Raw genomic sequence first — 25,908 nt, 5'->3', positions numbered from 1 at the left:
CATGGTTCTTAAAGCATTTGAACTATTTGGTCTTTACAAATGTCATTCTCTGCTCAGAAAACCTGATTTACAAGATTTCAAGGTCATTTAAAAAATTAAATTACCCCATCTAAATGATTAGCTCTCATTTTTTTTTTAAAAAAACTGAGCTTATTGGGTAGAAAATATGGAATAAGGTAAAATTTTTCTTTTGGCATTTAGCCAAAGCCTTTATTTAAGGCCTTGTATAAAATTGCCAGCATAGTTTATCCATGAGGGGGTAATATTAAATCCGACTTTAAGTAAATCAGTTAATTTGTGAAAGTAACCCTAAAGAAAACGAAAGATCACACTCTGTAGATTCTTCTTTGCTCCTATATAGATCTGATGGGTTCCTTGGTCCCTTTCAAATGTCCCAAGTTTCCCAAACTTATTTGAGTGAAGAAATGAAAAAGTGTGTGTGTGTGTGTGTGTGGTACTGAGAGAGAAAAATAGAGAGAAGTTGTTATTACCACTTATGGAACAGTGTTTTGTGGACTTAATTTGGGAAATACTAGTTTAAAATCTCTAGTAAAAAAAAGTTTCCAGTAAGTATAAGGACCAACTATATATCAGTCCCTGTGCTAGGCATGAGACCTAGCCTTCTTGTTCTCTACTCCCCCAAAACTCTCCTATGCAAGGGAAGTCCAGTCTCATATTGATCGTGAATTTGCATCATATAGCACAGTTTAGGAAATCGATGTTTAAGTCTATTTGCTTCCAACAAACAGAAATGCAATAAAACTAATTCTGATAGAGATGAAGTGAATAAAGGGAAGGTTATTTATTTTAAGGCTATAGAGATTTTGCGGAAACAGAAGTATAATCTAGTTTCATGAGAATTGGGATACTATCAGACATGGAACAGTTGCTTAGTCTGTATCTGTTTCTTTTGTGTAGTCTGGTCTTTTGTCTCAGTTGTAGTTTTTTTTGAGGCTTTCTTACTTACTTAAGCCTAATATGGTCATCTCAGCCCCACCTCCATGTGACATTTTGAATTCTCAAGTTGATGTAATTGATTCCTGTCCAGTGGATCTATTAGCTGGTTTGGGAATGGTATCCAAACTATTCTAGTCACCAGAGATGAGGGATGGTCAGCCACGTGAAGTGTGGAGCTGGTTCTTCAAGTGGGATGGAGTGGAAATTAGACATACTTAATGCAGTTGGGATGAAGGATTGTAGCATTTGAAGACATGGGGAATTCTGTTATTCTACATAAAAATTCATATGCAGAATAAGTTTCCACCCTCATTTACAGAACGTGAATCCCAAAGGAACTAAAATATAACAGTTATTCAAATAGATAAACTCTAAAAGAAAAAACCCCAGAATCTCCTGTTACCTTTGACTTTTTAGCTAATATAACCTGTTTATGTTGGCAGGGATGCACAGAAGTGCCACATATCTTCTCTTAAGTGCTTATGGGGACCAGAAAGAAATTACTGTTTTCTTCATCTTCCAACCTACTGCAAGGGCTTAGTGAAAATTCTTCTCAGGTTGTTTGTAAGAATCTGTGCTGTTAAGTTGCTTTGGAAGGGGCAGCCTCCTAGTTGGTCTAAATTTTGATGCAAAAGATTCTTCTGCAATACTCCCATGACCTCAGTCATGGTGTCTGTGTCCCTGTAAGTACAACTCTTTTGGATCATCGGTTATCGGAACAGGAATGTGCAGAACCATATTCAGAGTGCTTCTTTTTTTTTTTTTTTTCCTGTGGCTGTCATGAAATGTAAATGGTTGAAGTGCATTTTGAGATTTCTGGTCTCTAATGATTTAGCCTGACTCTTTCTGTTGGACAAGAGAACATTCTCCCCTGTTTCTTATAGCCATGCACAGAAGAGTCTACTGACCCTTCCATCGACAGATTCAGGCTTGACTCGGTAGCCAGATGCATGAGGACTTGAGACAAGAAGTAATTAATCCATGCTCAATCCTAACAATTTTGCCTTATGATTATTAGTTTTCAGGGAGATAATTTATTGAACATTTAACCTTCAAAGATTCTGGCTTCTAATACAGTTCTTCCTCACTCTACAGTGGCAGTTGATCATTCTGGTATCTACCTCACATATGTGTAGGATGGCCTAAGTCAGGCTCTCAGGTCCTGATCACTCAGAGAAAGAGTTAAGTCCTTTAAGGAACCAGTCCAGACCCTGGAATACGGCAATCTCAAAAAAGTCCAAATAGCCACTTGTAGCCTACCACCTTTTCTGTCACTTTTCTTAGTTAGAAACATCTACAGATATTTAAGACAGAGCTTTCCCCTGCACTTTTCCTGATCTTTGAGTTGACTTGTTTTAGATACTTGGTTATCCCATGAGGACTGCATTTTACCTCTTCCTGTGAGTTAGCAGGGCCCTCCTAAAGTGCTTATTCTCCGCTGTGTAAGCTGAGTAGCGTCCCATGATCTTTAGGCCAAGCCTAAAGTTGTTTTGAGAACCTGTATAGTTTGATTCCAAACCTCTGTACAGGAAACCATTTTATATTTGTTGGAAAATAAATTTCAATTCCAGTCCATGTCCAATTATTTGGTAGTAGGTATCTGGAGTGTTTGTTAGAACGAATACTAAAGATGATCCTGTATGCTGCAAGACAGAGTACTAGAGTTACACGACAACATCTGCCTTGGTTCCTGGATCGGGGAGATGATGATGGAATTGGTGGCTGGAGATAGTGGCAGCTTGAGTGGATCCTTGCCCAATGTGAGATGTTAGGAGATCTCTCCTCACCATCTGGCAGGATAGCAACTTCCTCGCCTTCAAACATCATGATGGGTTTAGAAACCCTTGGCTCTTGAGTATTAGGGAGATAAGGGAAAAGACCTTTCAACCAACTAAATGACCTCTGAAAAGGGAGGTCATGAGCTAGATTTTGACCATGAAAAGGAGGAGAGGTACTTAATTAGAGGGACTAAGTCCCGCATTGTTCCAAATACAAGGTGTATATTCTCCAGCTCCCCTTGAACTTAATCTTCACCTTTAAACTTAAGCAGTCATTTGTGAGGAAGGAAGTTTGTTGTGAGAATCAATTCTTAGTATGTTTTCCATTCTCAGTACATGCCCATCTTTGAGTCCTGGACACTTCCTCATCTCTTCTACTTCACGCTGCCCAGCTTTGCCACCATGCTTTTGGTATAGTGAGTAATAATTCCCAAATTGCCTGTGATTTAGCATTAATACATTGGCCTAAATTTAACAAAATGTATGAAGGACCTAGCATGCCAGGTATTGTCCTGGACATTAGGTGTAACTACACTGGGCTCTACATTCTTATCTTCCAGCCAGACTCCCATGCTCATCACAGGTAACTCTCCTTGCTTCGTATGTTTTTGTTCAGAGGCTTGGGCTTCTGCTTTAGCCTCTATCCCTGAGCTTCTCATCTAGTTACCTGTCTGGTTCCTGTCCCTCTACCTTTTATTTTCACGATTTCTTGTGTGGGAATTTGGAGGAAAGTCTCTGAGCTTCCTTCCCATAACTGGAACCCTGTGGCCTCTGTCTCTACATCTTGGTGGCCTTCCACCTACTGTGGAACTTTCAGGAATTATTCTGTCAGAATTTCTCACCCTTCCCCTATCTATACCTTTATACTTTATGTTGCTGGCTGCTTTCCTGAACCATGATTATTCAAACTTTCCATGCTCTGGGCTGAAATTCTGCTGTCAACTGCACCTGTTCCCCACCACCTCTTCAGCTCTAGTGGACAGTTCTAATGTCAGGGCTTTCCTCTAGCCCTGTTCCTATTGTGTATGTCCTATGTCTTATCACTGATGAATATTGAAATATGATGGCATTAAACTATGTTTGGAAAACCTTATTGGCAAGCCACTCTAAATCCACATTAGAATAATTTTATTGTAATTAGAGTGAATATCCTTTTCTAGCTTGAGTTTTTGCTTGAAAGTGACATCTTGAATAAAGTTCTGGTCTATGAATGCTTGAATTAGTCTGAGATAAATGTAGGCTTGCTATCAGAAATAATATTTTCATGGATGGCACCTAACGATGGGATGGGACTGTGATTGTTGTAACATGTTTGAGATAAAACAAAGAGCACTTTTCAAGATGCTTAACACGGAGGTACCTGATTTTGGCTCAGGTCATGATCTCAGGGTTATGAGATCAAGCACCACATCAAGTTCCATGCTGGGCATAGATTCTGCTTGAGACTCTCTCTCTCCCCCTGCCCACCCCCACTCTTTGTTAAAAATTTCTTTGTTAAAAAAAAAATTTCTTAACACAGTCAAGGAATTTTTACCTTAAAGTGCTCCTGAAAAATCAATGTGGATTCAATTCAGGATTTTTGTGTTGCTTGCCATTAAATAGTAGGCACTTTTGGTAGGCTATTTCAGATAATCTGGCTTATTATTTTTTTATAATGAAATAAATTCAGGATCATCAAAACCAGTTTCTGGCACATACCTTCCAGGAAAAATGGCACACGTGCCATTTTACATTGTGTCCAGGGTGCACGATGACTGCCTTTTTGAATAACAGTGGGCTTTCATGACAGAGGACTTCTTTTGTAAGAAAAATAATAACCATTGACAGTTTGTGAAGAATAAAAAAAAATTAAGACAGTTTCCATTTTCTTTTTTGCCATTATCTCCATATCCAGGATCAGAAACTGCATGATTGAAGACCATTGATATGTTCGATTTGAAATGAAATTTAATTGATTGGAAGAACCCCAAGTATATTTTTGAATATTCACATTTCTTGTGGAATTGGAAAATCCCGGCCTGGATCTGGGGTTGCAGGAGACCAGCACATGATATCTCTTTCAAATCTATTCTAAAATTCAAGGCAAGGGTTTGTATTTAGAAATAGGTCTACAAAATGGCTTATTCATGATGACAAAAAGTGTGCAGACAAAGCCAAATAGTTAGTAGGCTAGATTAGGGACTCCTGGCCTCACTTACCACTTGTTGCGCGGTTCCATCCCATCGATGACACTGTTCTTGAGTTATAAGCAGTTTGTGCCTCATTGCCATCTGGCTCAGCCAGCTTCAGCACCATAAGGTGAACTGAACTGTTTGTGGTAGGAAATAGTGCTCTATATTTGTCACGATGTACTAGCACAGACCCAAAGTCAGTAACTGCTTGACATTCCAGAAAACATTCTCATGGCAGTGAGTTAAACTTCAGGGAATGTCTTTTTCCAGTGGATGATGAAGTCATTTAGCAACAGTTACCTTTTGTGGAAGAAAATCTTGTTAAAAATTAGGTAGCCCCCGAGGCCCGGGAGTTTGTGCTCTTGTTTTTGAAGTTGACACACTACCCATTGTATGTACTTTATTTAGACTGGAGGAAATACTGATGTATCAATGTGGTAGCTTAAGAGGGTGACGCAGAAACTTTCAGTTTTATTTTTTTCATTTTCCATGTGACCATCTGATATATTGAGTTGGTGCAGAACTTCTAGATGTCTTTCTGTGGTTTTATATGTAGCCAGCTCAGTAACTAAGAGGTCATCCATCCAGGTCCATGCCTGGAAGCTGGCAAAGCAGAGCATCTAGGAAGCAATAGACACTTGCAAGAGTAATGGGAATTCCAGATTGACCCTCTTATTTCTCTGATTTCATGTCTGCTCAGTATTCTCTACTCCTGTATTTTATATTGCTACCCATCAGGCTCTCAGGTGGTGTCCCCTTTTACGCCTGAAACTGCTCTAACCAGATAACTCAACCTTGACTCCCTATGCTCCCTTGTCTTTACATATTTCCCAAATTCCTTGTAATCTCTTGACCCATCAATATTTTTTCTGTCTGAGAAACACTTCCTTCCCCAGGAGGGGAGTTATGTCGTGACTAGAATGTGAAGAAAACCAGGCAGTTTCTGTGTGGTCTCCTCTACCAGTGACACTTGTCACCTTTGAATCAGCACAACTCACAGCGAGGAGCATTTCTTTCCTCAGGAATAATAAATCTGGTTTCCTAAGAGGAATGGCTTGGGTTTGGCCTCATCCTCTTAAAACTATAGACACTTGCCCCTGCTGCCCTCTCCCCTGTCATCTCATGCAGAAGCAATGGTTTCTTTTCTCCTGAGGCCTGAACTCCTTCTAAGAGAAACACCCCAGCCCTGAGAGCTTGTAGCCCAATTCAATGCTTTTGATGCGAGTTCTCCCTGTGTTGGAAAGCCTGCTAGCAGTTTGTGTGCGTGGCTGGCGTGTTGTCACTTATCTTGTTCAGTATGGAGAGTGAGACAACTAAGGGAATGAGAGGAGAGAGAGGGGAGACATTTGTAGAGTGGACAAGGGCTCAAGAATCAGGATCTAAGGGCTTAGAATACAGTAGGAACTCCTTTTAGGTAGCATGCAGTATATTATTAATTAAATAATTACTGTTAATTAAATGATTAAATAATTATTAAATGATCAGTAATAATGCTATTTATTGAGTCCCTACCATTTAGCAGCAGCGAGTCTATGGCTCTTATACTGTGGCTCTCACATGCCACTGAATCTGTTTCACTTCAACAGGCACCGAATGAGACACTTTACATCCTAACCATCCATCATCTCCTGTTCTTCCACCGACATGTACAACCACTTCCATCATGACTGTTCTTTGACTTCATCAGGATTTCTTATCCACTGACACCTCTGCCCTGTCGATAATGTCCTCCTATCTTTGCCACCTCCTTCCATATCCAGATAATCCATGGCTCATCATCCAGGAACATTTTGGCCAAGTTTTCTGATTTTCCTGCATCTATATGTTTTTGTTATTTATTAGTCAATGCAAATATCCATTTATTCTATGTCTGTAACTGTGAGATGATGGATAATATCACTCAGTTGGGCTTTCAGCACGACTCTGTATATCTGGTCACTCTGCTGTCCCACTCTCTTGAGTGATACATCAGAACTTAGCCACTCTTGGGTGCCCGGGTGATTCAGTCAGTTAAGGGTCTGCCTTTGACTCAGGTCATGATCCCAGGGACCTGGGATCGAATCTTGCATTGGGCTTTGCGGGAAGCCTGTTTCTTCCTCTCCCTCTGCCTGCCATTCCCCCCTGCTGTGTGCTCGTGTACCCTGTCAAATAAATAAATACAATTCTTAAAAAAAGAAAAGAACTTAGCCACTCTTTTCAATCCAATATGTCCCAACCCTACTCTCAGTTGATGACTTCACTCCTTATTTATAAGAAAGTAGAAGCATCCAGTGGGAACTTCCTCAGCTCCCCACCACCAAACCAACATGGTGCCGGCCTACATGTGCTCATTCTGTGTTCTCAGTGCTGTGCTTATTCTTCTCCTTCCCAACCAGGTTTCTTAAATAGATGTTCTCATGTGCTCTCCCCATTCCCTGTTACTTAGTCCTTGATTCACTTCAAAGTTCATCTGGTCCACACTGTGACACCAGAACAGCATTTGCTGAGGTAATGAATAACTACTTTGGTGGCATTCTTTGGTCCTCCTCTTAGACTAGTGGCTAACTCCTCTTCTACTTGGACTTGAGATGAGGGTGACCTTCAGACTCATCCCCCAGCTCCCCCCCACCTCCTTTTTCCCTATTCTTCAGTTGAACTCTCTTCCCAAATGACTTCATCTATGTGATGGCTTCCGTTACAGATTATAATGAATGACTCTCAAGTTTCATCTACAGTTCAGACTTTCATCTGCTCTTCAAATTCTGTTCCCTTGGAATTTCCACAGGAGTATTTCAAAAGCTCCTCAGAAACCTAAATGTCACCCATGACATCTTGCTCTCCCCCAGTCTTCAGCTTTTGACCATCACATTCAAGTCATTACCAACGATAGCAGATTTTACCAGCTAAATCTTTTCTAAAAGTTTTTATTTTTGTTTCAGTTAATTTACATAAAGTATTATATTAGTTTCAGGTGTATAATATAATGATTCAAAAACTCCATATATCACCTACTGTTCCTCATGACAGGGGCACTCCTTAAACCCCTTCTTCACCCATTCTGCACCTCCCTCCCCTCTGATAACCATCAGTTTGTTCTCCATAGTTAAGAGTCAGTTTCTTGGTTTGCTTCCCCCTCTCTCTTTTTCCCTTTGCTCATTTGTTTTGTTTCTTAAATTCCACATATGAGTGAAATCATACAGTATTTGTCTTTCTTTGACTTATTTCACTTAGCATTATACTCTTTAGCTCCATCCATGTCATGGTAAATGGCAAGGTTTGATTCTTTTTTATGGCTGAATCATTCATTGTGTGTATATGTGGGTGTGTGTGTGTGTACACGCGTGCGCACCATATCTTCTTTTTTTTTTTTTTTAAAGATTTTATGTATTTATTTGAGAGAGAGCAAGAGTGTGACAGATCACAGAGGGAGAGGAAGAGGGAGAAGCAGACTTGTAGCTGAACAGGGAATCTGATGTGGGGCTCAATCTCAGGGCTCTGGGATCATGACCTGAGCAGAAGGCAGACACTTAACTGACTAGCCCCCCAGGCACCCCATGCCATATCTTCTTTATCCATTCATCAGTTGATGGGCATTTGGGCTGCTACTGTAAATTGGCTATTGTAAATAATGCAGCTCTAAATATTTATTGAATCTTTTTCTTTCCATCTCTGATGTCAGGGCCCGAGACTAATACACCATCACTTAAAAAAATTAAACTTAGGGCAGCCCAGGTGGCTCAGTGGTTTGGCACTGCCTTCAGCCCAGGGTGTGATCCTGGAGACCTGGGATCGAGTCCCACGTTGGGCTCCCTCCATGGAACCTACTTCTCCCTCTGCCTGTGTCTCTGCCTCTCTCTCTCTCTCTCTCTCTCTCTCTCTCTCTCTCGTCTCTCATGAATAAATAAATAAAATCTTTTAAAAAAACTAAACTTAATTTTTTTGAGATAATTGTAGATTCACATATATTTTAAGAAATAATACAAATGGATCTTGTGTACCCATTACCAGACTGACTCCATTAGTAACATTGTACAAAACACACTGTACAATATTACAGTCAGGATATTGATATTGACATAGTCAAGATACAGAACATTTTCATCGTGACAAAGATGCTTCCTGCTGCTATTTTTTTTAAGAAAAAAGAAATTTTAGTTTTTAGAGCAGTTTTAGGTTCAGAAAAAAAATTTAACAGAAGGTACAGAGATTTTCCATACACCTCCTTCCCTACACATGCACAGCCTCCCCCCAATATCAACATCCCTCACCAGAGTGTTACATTTATTGTAATTGACATACCTACACTGACTTAGTATAATCATCCAAAGTCTGCAGTTTACATTAAAGTTCACACCACACATCTCGGTGTTGTGCGTTCTGTGGGTTTGGACAAATGTATAATGACATGTAGACATCATGGTGGTATCATACAGAGTATTTTCACTGCCCTAAAAATCCAATATGTTCTGCGTATTTATCTCTTACTCCTCCCAATCCCTGGCAACCACTGATACTTTCAGTGTCTCTATAGTTTTGCCTTTTTCAGAATGTCATATAGCTGGGATCATACAGTATGTAGTCTAAAAGCTTGGCTTCCTTTATTTAGTAATATGCATTTAAGGGGATGCCTGGGTGGCTCATAGGTTTGGCGCCTGCCATCGGCCTAGGCTGTGCTCCTGGAGACCCGGGATCGAGTCCCACGTCGGGCTACCTGCATGGAGCCTGCTTCTCCCTCTGCCTATGTCTCTGCCTCTCTCTGTGTGTCTCTCATGAATAAATAAATAAAATCTTAAAAAAAATAATATGCATTTAAGTAATAAGCATATTAAAAGACATATGCTCCATGTCTCTCATGGCTTGATAATGCCTTTCTTTCTAGTGTGGAATAATTGCATTGTCTGAATATTTATTTACTCATTTACTTACTAAAGGACATCTCCTCAGTCCATTACTTGACTACTTCCTTAGTGTTTTCTTCTGACCATGCTTTCTCATATTTTGCAATATGGATGGACCACAAATTTTCCAGATTTTCAGCGTCTACTTCCTTTTTCCTCAACAATTCTGTCTTTTAGTAATCTCTTTTTTTTCCACATTGTACTATAAGCAGTCAGAAGAAGTGAAGTTGTATCTTCAACATTTTGCTTAGAATATCTTCAGCGAAATACCTAATTTCATCACTTGCACAGTCCTACCTTCCACAAAACATTAGAGCATGAACACAATTCAGTTCAGTTCTTTGTCACTTTATAACAAGGATTGCCTTTCCTCCAGTTTCCAAACACATGTTCCTTATTTCCATCTGAGACCTCATCAAAATGGCCTTTCCTGTCCATTTTTCTAAACTTTCTGTTCAGCATTCCTTATGTTTCTCTGAGAAGATTGAGACTTTCTCTACAGTTCTCCTCTTTTCTCTCTGAGCTCTCAATAGCTCAGAACAGGCTGTTCACAGCACTTTTTTCTAGCATGAACCTCAGATCTCTCCCAGCCTCTACCTGGTTCTAAACAGCTTGCACATTTTTTGATATTTGTTATAGCAGCACCCCACTTCTCAGTACCAATTTCTTAATCCATTTGTGCTGCTATGAAGAATAGAATAGTCTAGGTGGCTTAAACAACAGACATTTATTTCTTACAGTGCTTGAGGCTGGGAAGTCCAAGATCAGGGCACCGCACCAGCAGATTTGTTATCTGGTGAGGACCTCCTTTGGGTTTCGCAGATGGCCATGTTCTTGGCCTGTTAATTTTAAAAACAAAATTGTCATTTATTTTTCTAGCAAAAATGGGTTTATTTGGGAATAACAGAGAACTGCAACTCAGGACATGAAGCTATGGCAAAACCATAGACAAGTTCAACCAAAAAGGGAGAGGAATGTTATTCTATGGAGATTAAGGAGGAGGTTGGGAGGGTTTGTTTTCAGTGAAAGTCCTTTGAGGAAAAGCAAGAGTTCAAGGTGTTGATGGTTTCTCATTGGCTGAGTTGCAGGGGCAGATGATTTCTTGTAGAGGATTTAATGGACAGGTGGCCCTTGAATAACATGGGTTTGAACTGTCTGTACAGTCCACTTGGAAATTTTTCATTAAGTATAGCACAGTACTATAAATGTATTTTCTCTTCCTTATGACTTTCTTCATAACATTTTCTTTTCTCTAATATCCTTTATCATTAGAATATGGTATATAATACATATAAGATATAAAATATGCTAATTGACTATTTGTGTTACTGGTGAGGCTTATGATCAACAATAGGCTATCAGTAGTTAAGCTTTTTTAAATTTTATTTATTTATTCATGAGAGACACAGAGAGAGAGGCAGAGACATGGACAGAGGGAGAAGCAGGATCCCTGCGGGGAGCCTGATGTGGGACTTGATCCCAGGACTCCAGGATCATGACCTGAGCCAAAGGCCGACACTCAACCACTGAGTCACCCAGGCATCATAGTAAAGTTTTTGGGGAGTCAAAAGTTATATGTGGATTTTCAGGTGTGGATTGGGGCATTGGCACTGTTCATGGGTCAAGTGTACATATTTTCCTGTAGGGTCTGTAATCAGTCATTCTTTCCTGTTGATGATTTTCCTGTTGGGGTCTGTAATCGACAGTTCTTGTAATTGACACCGACCGAGTCATAGGACTTTTCCTTCTAGTCTCCTGACTCCACTTTAGTGAGGTTTCCCTTTCTTAATTTCCACACTCCTAATACCATCATACTGGGGTTAGAATTTCAACATGTGAAGCTTGGGGAGACATAATTATTCAGTCTTCAGCCAACAGTATTTTTTAAAGTTTTTATTTAAAACATGTTCATTGAATAAACACTGTAATAATAGTAACAGGGAGCAAACAAGTGTTTAAAGAACTCAATCTTACCTTCATCCTTATCAATCTATTTGGTGATCTTTAATTGAATTTGGTGGCTCAGCTACTATTCAATCTTCATTTTCCTATAATCATTAACTAGTTCTCCCTCCTCAAAATTTTGAAAGTTGTATATTGGTAAGCATATATTTCATGGTATAGTTAAGGCTTAAAGGAAGAAACACATCTTTATTAATTAAAAGGAAATGAGGATCTCTCAAAATGTAAATTTGCTGAATATCATGTCATTAATCTAAAATTTTGAAAATCTTTTCTTACATTATACTTGATAACAGACATTGTTACTTCACATTGCTTATCTACTCCCCAACTCAGTTTTTCTTGGAAAAACTGCAACCAAACCAAACTCAACACCCGAGTGAACAGACTACCTGTGTACCTTCATAGTTATCAATAGTTTGTTGAGACATCTCTGCTCAAGATCTTTTGCCCCTCACTCACATCTCCATTGCAAATTCCCTTTCTATAATTTGAGAAACACTATTGCATTACTTATAACACTAATTTTGCCTTTCGCTGTGAACAGGGATGATAAACATTTAAACTAGTTCATGTGTTATCTTTTTAGTAGCATTCATTACCAAATCAAGCAAAAATATAAATAGAATAAACCCTATTATAGTGTTTTGCTTGAGATCCATTTTAACCACAATTCTATTATATGGAAGCAGGTGTCTGAGAGATTCATTGCATTTTATAACCACTTATTCATTGCCTAACGTTTTTCAGGTATCATGTTAGGCCTAGCAGGTAGAATAAAAAGAAAACCTACAAACTACCAGCTTCAGTCTCCCAGCACCGCACAGCAGGACTTTCAGCGATGACAGAAATGCCCTCCATCTGTGCTGATACGGCTGCTACTAGCCACCTGTGGCTATCAAATGCGTGACACATAGCTAGTGTGTCTGTGGAGCTGAACTATTACTTTAATGTTTCTTAATAACATCTCTATTGGAATATAATTCACATGTCACATAATTCGTCCATTTAAAGTGTAGAATTCAGTGATTTTTAGTGTATTTGCAGAGTTGTCCAGCCATTACCACAATTTTAGAACATTTTCATCACCCCCACAAGAAGCCGAGTATTCATTAGTAGTCACTCCCCAAATTCTCCCAATTTTCTCAGCCCAATGTGGCTGCTAATCTTTCTGTCTCTGTGGATTTGCCTATTTTGGACATTTCATACAAATGCAAACACTATGTGGTCTTTTGTGACCAGCTAATTTAATTTTAGTTTATTTAAATTCAATAGCCACATGTGGCTAGTGGCTACCATTAGAAGCAAGTGTAGTGAAAGACCACATACAGATCCTTAAGGAATGCTGAAGGCTAAGGAGAAAATAATCCTAAAAAGGGGGGCATGTGGAATACAGGTCAGAGAGATTAGACATGGACTCAGATGGATCCTAGAGATAAGACGAGTTCCTGGAGGAAAGGATGGTTAACAGTACCAATTAATACAGAGAGATCAAGAAAGAATAGTTTCAGTGTAGTGATAGAATAAGTACCTTGATGACAGACGGCATTGGAATGTGGTGTTCATGAAAAAATATAGGCAGGTGGAATTTTTATATTATTTAGAGATGGAGGAGAGGAAGAAAATTTCAAGATAGCTTGAGAAATTGTCAGGACTGATGGAAATTTTGTTTTCTTGCTGCTTATATTGTTAGTGTAGCCACAAGCCTAAATGTAGGCAGAAAAAAAGGGACCCAGTGGGAATGAAGAGATTAAAGATGATTGAGCAGGGTTCTGAAGGATATGAGTGAAGGTGGGAACAGGCTTAGCATAGGAGAAAGCCCTGGCAAAGAAGATAGAAGTCATCTATCTCAGAGACAGGAATAAGTGAAGAAAGAGTAGGTGAAAATACAGAACAATTTTTACTTAGAAAGGAAGGAAACTTACAGGAACTCATTTACTTAAAGAAAGTGGGACTAAGGCCTTCTGAGGGTAAAGTTTGGGTCCTCCAACCAGCACTGTGATCATATGTGGAGAAGGGAGTTCTCCAGAGGACCTAGGACTCTGGTATTCTTGTTACTGCTCAAATGAATATGGCTCCTAGAAGCAGCAAACATTTTCAGGTACATAAAACCACATGAGGTGCAGAGATCCAGATGTGTCCATTGTCACTTACTGAAAAGTGGTAATTGTCCAAGAGTTTGAACATCTGAGATCTTCAAAGACAAAATGTATCAGCTTACCCATCTTCTCTTTCTCCTTCCCCTCATTTCCTTCCTTCCTTCCTTCCTTCCTTCCTTCCTTCCTTCCTTCCTTCCTTCCTTTTATTCTTCTTACACTTTATAGAAAGCAATGTACCTTCTTGGTCTTTGCCCTCCATGGAGAACTGGAAATAAACAGAACACAAAAGTCTAGAAAAGCCCAACAGTAATCCATACTGTAATCAATATAGAATTGCATATTATGCTAATATAACAAAACTGGTTTAGTTTAGTATTTTCTTTATTTTTCCAAGCCACTCATGCAGTGTTACAACAGCTGGTAGAAGAGCCAAGAAGTGCTTTGAAAATCCCAAATGAAAATAACTATGCAAATATAAGAGCAAAATATAAAAATTGATTGATATGGATTTTATTAATAATGTTGCTTTAGAGCATACTTTCTATATAGAACTTTTAGAAATTAAAGCTAACTTGTGGTATTTTTAATATAAAAAATTATATATTTATATATGTATGTATGTATGTATGTATTAATTAATTTATTTATTTTAGGCTTTTAAAACCAAGGATGGATTTCTTGTGGTTGGCGTAGGAAATAACCAACAGTTTGCTACTGTGTGCAAGGTAATGGGTAATCCCTGGGATAGGCGGATGATCTGTGCAATAACTCACTTTGTACAAAGCCAGGAAAGTTCACTTTTGCCTAGAACAATGTGGTTAAGTTTATCGCCAACTTAAGACCACCTGCCTTCACCCTTAACAGTGTGCCCTTTTTATACTCCTAAGTGCTAAGGACATGGTCTGAATTAGCATTCTGCCTGTATGTTTTTTTTTTTTTTTGAGGTACCTCGCTGTATTCTGAAATGAACTATAGTACATAGTAGTCTCAATTATCCTCCAAAATGATCTATCAGTCCAGTGAAAAACAGGAAAGAAAAATAATTCATTTTAAAGGGATTTTTAATACCAGGATATTTTTTCTTTTCCTTTTTTTTTAAAAAGATTTTATTTATTTATTCATGAGAAACATACACACACACACACACACACACACACACACACACACACAGAGGCAGAGACACAGGCAGAAGGAGAAATAGGCTCCCTGCAGAGAGACCCCTGTCATGGGACTTGATCCAGAGACTCTAGGATCATGCCCTGAGCTGAAGGCAGACACTCAACCACTGAGGCACTTATGGATCCCCTTTTTTTTTCTTTATTCCCTCTGTAACAACCTGAGATCTAATTAGGCCCAAATATAATGTAATACCAAATTTATTATATTAATCCCTAGAAAGCTAAACTTTTTTTTCAAATTAGCCTTTGTTTAATGAGTACCTTTCTGCAGAGTTCATGTTTTAAGTTATCAATTAAGGTTACATTAAAAATATTGCTTCTCAACAAGATTTTTATTTTATTTTTTTATATTTTAAAAAATTTTACTTATTTATTCATGAGAGACACAGAAAGAGAGGCAGAGACATAGGCAGAAGAAGCAGGCTCCCTCCAGGGAGCTTGATGTGGGACTTGATCCCAGAACCCCGGGATCATGCCCTGAGCCAAAAGCAGATGCTCAACCACTAAGCGACTCAGGTGCTCCTCTCAACAAGATTTTTTAAAAAGGCCTTGGAGTCACGTAAAATAATTTTATGTTGGAGATTTTAAGTTTTTGGCATCACTTAAAATTTTTTTGATGTTTTTACTACTTACCTAGATTTTTGGGGTTTTGTTTGTTTTTATTTAAGTCTTTAGGTTCCTATTCGTTTTTCCCAGTTCTAATCCCAGAAATCGAATCTAGCTTTAAAAAATGTATATGTTTTTATTTTAATTTCTCTGACATATAGGGAGAGGTCTCACCTGTTGAGGATGTTTTTTTGTTGGGGAGTTTATTTTCTTGTACTAATCACACATACCACTGTCTCTGACTTTTCAGTTTCATTAAAGATGCCTGTGAATTCCTCAGGGGAACTTTATTTATTGCCGTTAACTTGTTATGTACAAAAATTATTTATTGCTGTGCCTCTTTTGTATGAGCGGTTAATGAACACAGCTAAAAACCACAGCAAAGGGGTGGAAAGTACCGCAGAGAAGGTGACAAATGGAGACAGTTCCTTTTGCAGAAAGGGCTAGAACATCTGAGGTGGGAAAGAGGAGAGCTTTCATAGCGGTGACTCTGAGTAAGTGTAGAGAAAATCGATTCAAACATTTGATCTGGGATCAAAGAATCTTTATTATGAACGGTCAATGTTAAAAATATGAAACATACGGAAGCCGTTGCCTGTGAAGTCATTTGCGTACTCTAGCTGCAGAGATGTAAAAGCCAGTTCATTGCTATAAATGAGTACAGATTTTCTTCCTGGGCCATATGTTTTGGAGTTTTGTCTCTCCAGAGAGGGGGGTGGTGGATGGGGTAGGGGGGAGAAATTACTGGTTGACATATTCTTCACTGTTGAAAATAACTGTACTGAATTCTTTTTATTTTTGATTCATTACTGCTGATCAGTTTGAAACTTTTGAACTTCCTCATAAATATCCATAAGAACATTTTCTGAAAAAGATTTTTATTTCAAAGCAGAATATTTGCCATAAGTCTAAGTACTCAAATATGACTTATGGTGATGGTGTGTTATGATACATTTGTTTAAAAGGAGACCATCAGAGGGCCTTTGAGAATGGCATACATGACTTTGTTTCTCCATATGTGAGTGAGGAATGATAATCCCTCTTATAAGCCATTAAGACAATGTCTATTAAATTCTTTGAGATACTCAGAAGAAAAGTTTTATGTGCAGAGGATTTTTAATGTTATTCACGTCATTTACATCTTGAGCAAACATTGCAATCTGATTGACTTTTTATATCCTTATGTGTAAACTGGCCCTAAGAATGTTTAACCTAAGAAAAACTATCCTTTTCCTTATTCCATATATAGTGGGTTTCTTCTAAGAATTTTTTTTTTGTTGTTGTTCAGATTTACCTTTTACTGAGGGGCTTGTCATTCAAACTGGCCTTATAGGAGATGAGGTCCCCAGTAAGTCCATCAGTTGATCTTTTGCTCAGTAAGGTCCATAATGAAAGATAGGGCAGCTCTCCCTCCTCGAGAGAAATACAGCAGTATTGTCTGTGATGAATGAGTAGAATTTACTTAGGCCTAATCTCTTTCCAAAATGGAATTTGATATACCAGCTGAATAATACTTCTTGGGGACGGGTCCTATTAAGGAGTTCTTATTGTCAGGAATTAGAGTGAGAACAAGAGCAATGGGTTCAAGGCTTGGGGTTCAGAAAAATCTTTCTGCATATAAAGTGAACCTTGGCTTAGAGCAAATCCTATTTTATGTCTCTTAACATGATACAGAAGAGTAGGGAACATGAGCATATGTAAGCTATTTTAAGCTGATTGATGCCAACACTAATGGGTATTCCTATTTGAAGTACATTGACATCCTTTTAAAAGTCATTTAGACTGAGAGTTTCTTTTATTGGAGGCAATATGCATTGGTTCTCAACTTTAACATGCATAGGAAATCTCCTTGAGCCTCATTCCCAAAGATTTGGACTTAGTATGTCTGAGGTGGGGTACAGGAGACTTCAATTTTGATAAGCATTGTAGTTGATTTTGGAGCAGGTGGTCCGAGGACATTATAGCATAATTTCAAGGCATACTGTGAGCCTTGAAACTAGTTAGGTGACCTCTGGTCTGACACTTAATCTCTGCTAAGTTTCTGTGTTTTCCCAATAAAATGAAGATTAGAACACATAACTATGCTAACATATAACTTCTGGGGTTTTGTAAGAGTCAGAATGAATAAGTAGTAACATGCTCAGTCCAATCCTGGCTCACAGTATGTGCTTAATAAATGGCCTCTATAAAAATTAGGTTCGGAGATTCTGGTTCTGGGTAAGATAGAGTAAGCATACTTCTTCCTATCTCTCCCACTGAACACAGTGATAAAACCTGGAAGAGAATGTGTGGAGCATGTCTAGGGTGGTGCTGAAAAGTAAGTAGTAGGGGGAGAATTGAGGAAGAACACTAGAATTAAAAAAAAAAAAAGAATAAAATACCTCTAGATCAGCAGTAAGTTTACCAGTCTTCTTCTTTTTTTTTTTTTAAAGATTTTATTTATTTATTCATGAGAGACACAGAGAGAGGCAGAGACATGGGCAGAGGGAGCCTGATGCAGGACTTGATCCCAGGATCCTGGGATCATGACCTGAGCTAATGGCAGATGCTCAAGCACTGAGCCACCCAGGCTCAGTTGTCTCTACAATTATTTCCTTACATGGATACAGCACAGCCTAAAATGTAGAGTTGAAACTAGGAGACAGAGCTGAGCCCTAGGAGATGCCCTTCTTTCCTGGAGTGAGGAGCACAAAAGTGAGTTCTGATAGCAGAGAGAGTGTGGGAATCCTGCATCTTCTCTCCCTGTCTGTTTTCTTGAGTCCTATGCCACGAACAACCCTATAGTGGCAGCGGCAGATGAACAGGATCTATACAGGATCTAAACAGATCTAACAGGATCTGAGGAAGGAGAACTTTCCTCTTTATCTCTGAGCTGTAATCCCCCCCAAATAGGTGGGCGAATCCTTGTTGCTTTTCCTCTGTCCTCCTACTGCTTGGCCTCCACCCTGGAAGTCAGCTAACCAATGGGGAGCCTCAGGGAACCCGAGAGAGCCCTCAGAGGGGGGATGAGCTTCAGAAAGCCACCCTGGAAGGTGTTTGTGAACTCATGAGCTCACCCCTGAGCCACACATATGCCGATCTGATCCTAACCAGCACACCAAAGAAGTTGAGAAGGAAGTTTGTGAACAGATGACTGCCCAGGTGGCAGCGTGACCATCAAGTGGGGCACATATGGGGCAGACTTGGACAGCACTGCCAGGGCTTCGGGAATGGAACTAAGTCTAGAACCAAAGCACATGGGCAGGTGGGTAGGGGCTTGCAGCCTGGACCTAATCAGATCAACTGCTTGCTAAAAATGATAACAATAAAATTTTGCTGTAGGATTTAAATAAGGCCCAGAGGCTTATACTATAATATTTGAAACATCCAGGATGCAATCCAAATTACTCAGCATATGAAGAACCAGAGCTTGCATGAGAAAAGACAGTCAATAAATGCCAATGCCAAGAGGACACAGATGTCGGAATTAACTTACAAAGACTTTAAAACAGCTATTACAGAAATGCTCCAACAGGCATCACGGACACCATTGAAATAAATGGGAAAGGAGGAATGTACAGCAAAGAAATAGAAGATAGGAGGAAGAACCAACTAGAAATTGTAGAACCAAAAAATATGACCACCAAATATAAAAAGAAACCCCTCGCTGGATAATCCCGATAACACAATGGAGATGACAGAGGAGACGGTCATGGAACTCAAGGATGGATAAGTAGAACAATAGAGAGAGAGAAAAAGGATGGTCCCCTCCCAGAACATGAAAGAAACAAAGAAAGAAAGAAAGAAAAGAAAGAAAGAAAGAAAGAAAGAAAGAAAGAAAGAAAGAAAGAAAGAGAAAGAAAGAAAGAGGCCTTCAGGAGCCGGTGGGACAAAAACAAAAAGTCTAACACCAATGTCCTTGTAATCCCAGGAGGAGAGGGTAGGAGTACATGCTAAAGAAATATTTGAAGACATAATTGCTGAAAACTTCCCAAACTTGGCCAAAGATAAAAACCTACAGATTTAATACTTTCAGCAAACCCCAAATAAGATAAACCCAAGTGAACGCACGCCTAAACATACCCAAGACTTCCCACCGAAAATGAAAGACCAAGGAAAAGGTTTTGAAGGCACCCAGAGGAAAATGATATATTACCTGTGGGAGAACACAGATTCAGTGAACTGCACGTTTTTTTGGCCTGAAACCGGGAGCCTAGAGCCAACTGGCACCAAACTGTCAACCCGGAACTCTATGTCCAATAGAGATGTTCATAGGAAATGAAGGTTAGTTAAAGACATCTCTCCCTCCCTCCCTCTTTCCCATCCTTCTTTGAACAAACACACACTTCATTATTTCTTTGCGGGGAGGGAATAGCACCTCGTTGGAATACCTCACATGTATTTGGTGCTCGGTATGTCAAACACTTTCACTGACACTGAATCATTCCACCTCAGGCGACCCAGAAGTGGCGACACTTTTTCAACTAGAATTAAAAACACTAGAATTAAACACTAGAACACTAGAATTAAAAAAAAAAAAAGAATAAAATACCTCTAGATCAGATCACTTTTTCAAGCACGTAAGGGATGGTTGTGATCACAGCTCGTGCAGCAGCCTCTCTAGAAGCACTGTGAATGGCAGCATGGCTGAAGGCAGAGCCATAATTACTTTGACCCACTCTTCCATACCAACTTTCACAGAGAAAAGAGGTGATGAGTCAAATTCAGAGAACGACATCTGAGGATGTCCTGGTTACCACCGAGTACAATCACTGAACAGTTTGTTTTAATGGAGCTCCTACTATTTCTGGGTGAGGCCAGATTTACAGGTTTAACCCATGATTTGGTGAAGGGACTTGCTCCTTCTGGAAATAACGTATTCACTCTTAGGGAGGGAGGGTGGGTTTCCATTCCTGGACAAGCCTGGAGGCCACTTCTGGGATCAGGTGTGGTGGCAGGGCAGTTTTTAGAAAGGACGCTCTATGCGGTGTCACTTTTTTAAAAATCTGGGGGAGTAGTGCTGTCTTTATTATTCCTAAAGGAAATGAATAAGTGAACCACCTGAAAGAGAAATGACACTGTGGAGATGCTCTCTTTATTCCAGGGGACCTTCTTCACTTCTCTGTCCTTCGTGGGATGATTAATGGATTGATTTTATTTAAACTGTGGGAAACAAATGAAACCATTAAATGTTTATACTTAAAGCAAATGCATTACTAAAGGTAGTGAAGCTTTCTGTAGGCCACATGGCCTGCCCCGAGCCCATAAATGCTCCTTCTGACTTTCCAACACAACTGCCAAACACTGCCTCCACACATTCTTTATAAAACTTCTTTTCCATTCCAAATCCACTTGGTACTTTCATTATGGTCTTGTTAAAATTGCAAGATGTCCAAAGGGACTTGCAAGATAGATTTTCCCTTTATTGAGGAGGAGCAAAAGAGGAAGTATATAAAAGCATTTCTATTTGGTATTCCTTTAGGGAGACATATTAAAGAAAAATAGTGACACTTCTATAGGAAGAATATCTTTTAATTTGACATTGTTTTAATGGTGAGCATTTGGGGCAATGTATATGCTTTTCCTTTATTTTAGCACCTTGTACAACATCCTGGATAGGACTTCTGGGACAGATAATATTATTTTATTTACATGTGGAACAAATAAGTGAATGTACCTACAAGATATATGTTGATTATGGGCTTTGCGTAAGTGCAGACTTGTACTTATGATATCGGTTCTCAGAATTAGGTCAGTTTTATCTAATTCTGTATCTCTTTACCTACTCTCTCTAGACAACACTTATTGTGGGGAATCTGATAACTCTTGCTCTGTGCTTGCATATGTAGGCACAAACTCAAATGTAGCAAAAACGTCTCATAAATGGCAAACTCAATCCTAATTGCATGATCCTTCCCTCCGTATTCCTTTGTTGCTCCCTATGCCTTTGTCTGGAAGCATAAAGGTCAGCAAGGAATGGTCCTGGGGAGCATGTTAGTAGGGCCTGAACACTTGCACTCACAGGCAGGTACATGAAAAATTTGAATTATATACTAAAATTATTTTCCCTTTTTAGATCTTGAATTTGCCTGAACTGATTGATGACCCCAAGTATAAAACTAATCACCTTCGTGTACAGAATAGAAAGGAGCTTATCAAAATACTATCTGCACGGTAAGCTTGGCTCCACTATTAGTACATTGGAGAATTAATATGTCATTAGCAATTGCTTGGTGTGAGGGGTGTGTGTGTGTGTGTGTGTGTGTGTGTGTGTGTGTTCTTTTTTGCCTTACTTAGATTAACTTGTAATTCTCTTCCATTTGACAAAATGCATTAGTGGAAAGGTATTTTAAAGCTTGCTTTTTCTTTATTTGAAAGCATTTTATGTGTCTTACTAAGCACTGACTCATAACAATGATATAAATAAGAAAAATCACAATGGCTCGAAAGAGATTGCTTCTCTACAACACATAAGTATTTGGGTTTGGTCTATTTTAAGTTCTAATAATAACAATACTAAAAACAAAAATAATTGAACATTTTTGGTTTTACCTTTGCTGCTCAAATGCTCTACATGTCATCCCATTTAGCCCTTACAGTCATCCTGTGAGGTAAATTCTATTCCCATTTTACAGATGAGGAAACAGAGACAAAAAAAAGGTTAAGCCCAAAGCTCTGCTATGAAGTTTGTCCTGATGATGTTTTGAAAATGCCAGATGAAGTTACAGGTCATAAAGGATTAATTTAAGCAATTAGAGTATTTGATTTCCAGATTATTCCATTCATGTCGGGTTATGCTTTTGTTAAAACCTGTCTCAAATCTTTTGAGTTCTCCCTCCAAAAAGGGTACTAATTCTTAATCTTTCCTACCAGTTTCACTTTTGTTTACATCTAAACTTCTCCATCTACAGAGTAGGCATCGTGGTTTTTGTGGCTCTAAATGCCCAAATGCTGAAATTCTTCAGTGCGGAACATTTTTTTTTTTCTTATCGTGCCCATAAATTAAGTCCTTTTGTTCCAATATCATATCTTGTCTTTTGAAAGGGCCCTTGTATTTCTCTGTAGTATGTATCAAAATTCCTAGACAATAAAATTCTGCTATCGTGATTTTTATTTTGGACCCCTTGGTATTTGGGCATCTCTGGACGACAGGCACTTCTCTGCCCTGCTTGCGTCTCCTCCATGTGCCTCATGCCCTTTGATCAATGGGGGCTCTGTGTGGGCCTATCTGTGGAGAACACGGGAACGAGGCTGGAGCTCCCCTGTCCTGGTCATTAGTGAACTATCAATCTGATTCTACCACGAAGCCTAAGAGCCCTCAATCATTAACCTTTCCCCGCATGAGAACTGGCCATTAATAAAAGCATTATTTCTGCTTTTTGCCCCTTCACCTCTCAAGCAGTGTTTTAATCCATTTAATTCATTGATAGGACTTTTTCCTTTCACACCGTGGTTACCCAGTTTCAATAATAGGCATTTGTGAGAACCTTATCAAAAGCTCTTTGATACTCTAAATAGATCATCTCCATGCTGTGAGAAGAGTAGACCCAAGGAAAATAGCAAACCTCGTCAGATACAAGTGTCATCTTGTTCTTTAGCTGCTGGCACTTTTATAGTGAAGCTGGGAATCACAAAGTTATCGGTTTCCTGGGTCCCAAAACATCAATTCCTTGCTAAATCCTGTTGTAGAATTCCACGGTAGAAAGACTTTCAGCACATCTGTCACCGATTAATTTCTGTTTTCTCTCTTTGGGGTGAATGAAATAATCTGCCAACTTTTTCTTTCTCCTCTTATAGACATGCAGAAGTGGAAATTGCATCATTTTGGAGCCTTTAAGATTCTTAGGTCTTTTATTCAGACTTCACAAGGAATAAGGAAGTAAATCACATGGAAGAGATGAGGGGCAGCCTGGGAGAGGAAAGTTGATAGGGGAGGTGACGCTGTCATAGGTCCTTCGAACACAGACCGCAGGGAGCCCGCAGGCCCGGAGGAGGCCAGCCTCCATGCTCTCCCATGCTAGCGTGTTGATGGCTTTGGGTGCTCTCTTGTGGTTAGTGGCCCTCCCGTCTCTTCCACCTTAAGTCTCTTCTGCCTGGTGGATCAAACAGTGATGAGAAGGGAAGATCAGGATGCGTTCTGTTCCCATTTACAACCTTGTCCTTGGTTTTGCTGAACAGATGTCACTGGATCCACCAGCACCCTTCAGTGCTCAGCTTTCAAAAGTCTCTTGTGAACGTTCAAAACATGTGTCATTTCCATGATAGGATTCTATGTTTTTTAATGAGATATTCAAAATATTCAGTGGCTCTCTGTTACAGGAATAAATCTGGCCTTTTTTGTCTGACCTCATGGTCTTCCCTAGTGTGACACCATCTTTTCTTTCCACCTTTTTCTCAGCATAAAGCCCCTGCCATGGCCACACTTCCATTCTGTGTCTTCTGTTCTCTTTCTGGAACACTTCCCAGACTTACTGTTATTCTGAAACATAGTCATGTTTCAGGGTCCATTCTACAGCTTCCTGAAACCATCCTCAGATGTCTCCATTTGGGGTCCCAGTCAGATGACAACACTTTCCGAAAAGAAGATGTCCTTGCGGGCCTCAGATCTAGCCTACCAGTTATCAAACACAAACAAAATCAGCTTTAACTGTGGGGTTGATACTGTCCAAGGTGTGCTGAACACACCGTTCCTTTCATTTGACAGCTGTCCCAGGACCTGTGAATCACGGACACGCTGACTCCCAACCACAGAAAGGACACAGGGAGAAAGGAAGGAGAGGAGCTAGCATTTATTAGATGCCTTTACTACTAGCCAGAGAAGCTTATTCCCACTTTACAAATGAATATTCTGAAGCACAGGGAGGGTTAGGTACGTAGCGAATAGTTGGTTAGGATTCAAAAGGCTGTGTATCCTTCCCACATGTTGTATTGCCTCCCTGAAGTGGTCCATGAAATGTTACTCTGTCTTTACTTACTCAATACATATTTATTGAGCACTAGGGATAGAGAATTAAATGAAACAAAGTAAGCTGGTGAAAAAGAATGCAGGGAAGGAAAATGAGCAGTGCTGAAAGTTGGTCAAGTTGGTTGTGAGGCCGGCGGTTCCATTTAAGCCAGTCAGGGAGGGACTCTCTGATAAAGTGACTTTTCAGCTAAATCCTGATGGATGTCGGGGAAGGGACCTGCAGATGACTGGGAGAAGCTTTCTGGGCAGCAGGTGCATGGCTGGGAGTTGGAGGAGTAGCAGGGAGGAAAATGAGCCTGGAGCTCAGGGATCAAAAGGAAGAGTGGGAAAAGGTGGGCCCAGAGAGAGAGAGAGAGAGAGAGAGGATGTGTGTCCAGAGAAAGAAAGAGAGAGTAGAGGGATGTCGGTCCAGGGAGAGAGTGGGGGGAGATGGCCAGCAAATCGTGTTGTAAAAGTTACAATAGAGTCGTTTCTTAAACCTGTGAAATAAAGGAATTATTTTCATCAGAAAGTGAATTTGCTTCTCAGCAACTACTATTTTCTATGTATCCTGAAGATCCATTTTTCCCCAGTTTTACTGAGATATACCTGACATATAACATTGTACAACTTAAGGTGTACAACACATAATGATTCGGCATTTATGGGTATTGCAAAATGATCATCGCAATTACGTTAGGTAACATGCATCACCTCACAAGGTCACAATTTTTTTTCTTGTGAAGTTTTAACATCTCCTCTCCTTCAGATACACAGTATTGTTAACTACAGTCACCTTGGTGTTCTCCTATGGAATTTATACGTGTTTTTTGAAGGTCTACCAGAAATGTCAGTCACTTACCTCACTTTTCTGTTATTCTTGCTAACTACAGTTTGATGCTCCTTTCTGAGCGCAGCCAGGCTCACTCAGGAAGGCAGCTGCATGTTCTTGTCATCAGCTGGGTTTTCCACAGTCAGGACACACACCATTCCCCTCAGGTGCTCTCAGGTGTTACTATTCCCCAACCGTGGCCGTGAAGAAGGGTTTTTTTTTTCTTTTTTTTTTTTTTAATTTAAAGGTGAAGATTTTCCCCTTGAGCTTGCCATTTTATCCAGGCTGTTACAGAAAGTCTGTTTACCCAGCTGCGAAGACTGAAAACTATGCAAAGCTAATGCATGTTCAAAGTCCCCAGCTAAAACACAGAAGAGATATAATAGAGACGAATCCAGGGCCTGTTAAAACAAAACCCTTCTTTGCAATGCCAAGGAGCAACAGCAACTAAGCCTGTGCCCCTCATGCCCCAGATCAGCATCTTTGCAATCAGAAGGACCTCGAGGGAGAGATTGAAAATCATGA

The 25,908-nt window shown here is 39.6% G+C and overlaps 1 protein-coding gene across 2 annotated transcripts in view; it reads left to right on the top strand.

Moving 5' to 3' along the window:
* The window catches only part of SUGCT (succinyl-CoA:glutarate-CoA transferase), a 725,292-nt gene that overhangs the window by 297,223 nt on the left and 402,161 nt on the right, over positions 1–25,908 (top strand). For both annotated transcript variants that reach the window (XM_041773917.1, XM_041773916.1), the window contains 2 exons: positions 14,498–14,569; positions 21,684–21,781. In XM_041773917.1, coding sequence (XP_041629851.1) covers positions 14,498–14,569; positions 21,684–21,781 — 170 coding nt within the window. The remainder of the gene's footprint in view (positions 1–14,497; positions 14,570–21,683; positions 21,782–25,908) is intronic.

Source organism: Vulpes lagopus, chromosome 11, assembly GCF_018345385.1.
Source record: "Vulpes lagopus strain Blue_001 chromosome 11, ASM1834538v1, whole genome shotgun sequence".
NCBI lineage: Eukaryota > Metazoa > Chordata > Mammalia > Carnivora > Canidae > Vulpes > Vulpes lagopus.
The sequence above is the reverse complement of the archived record's forward strand: the minus strand, read 5'-3'. Positions and strand labels throughout refer to the sequence as shown.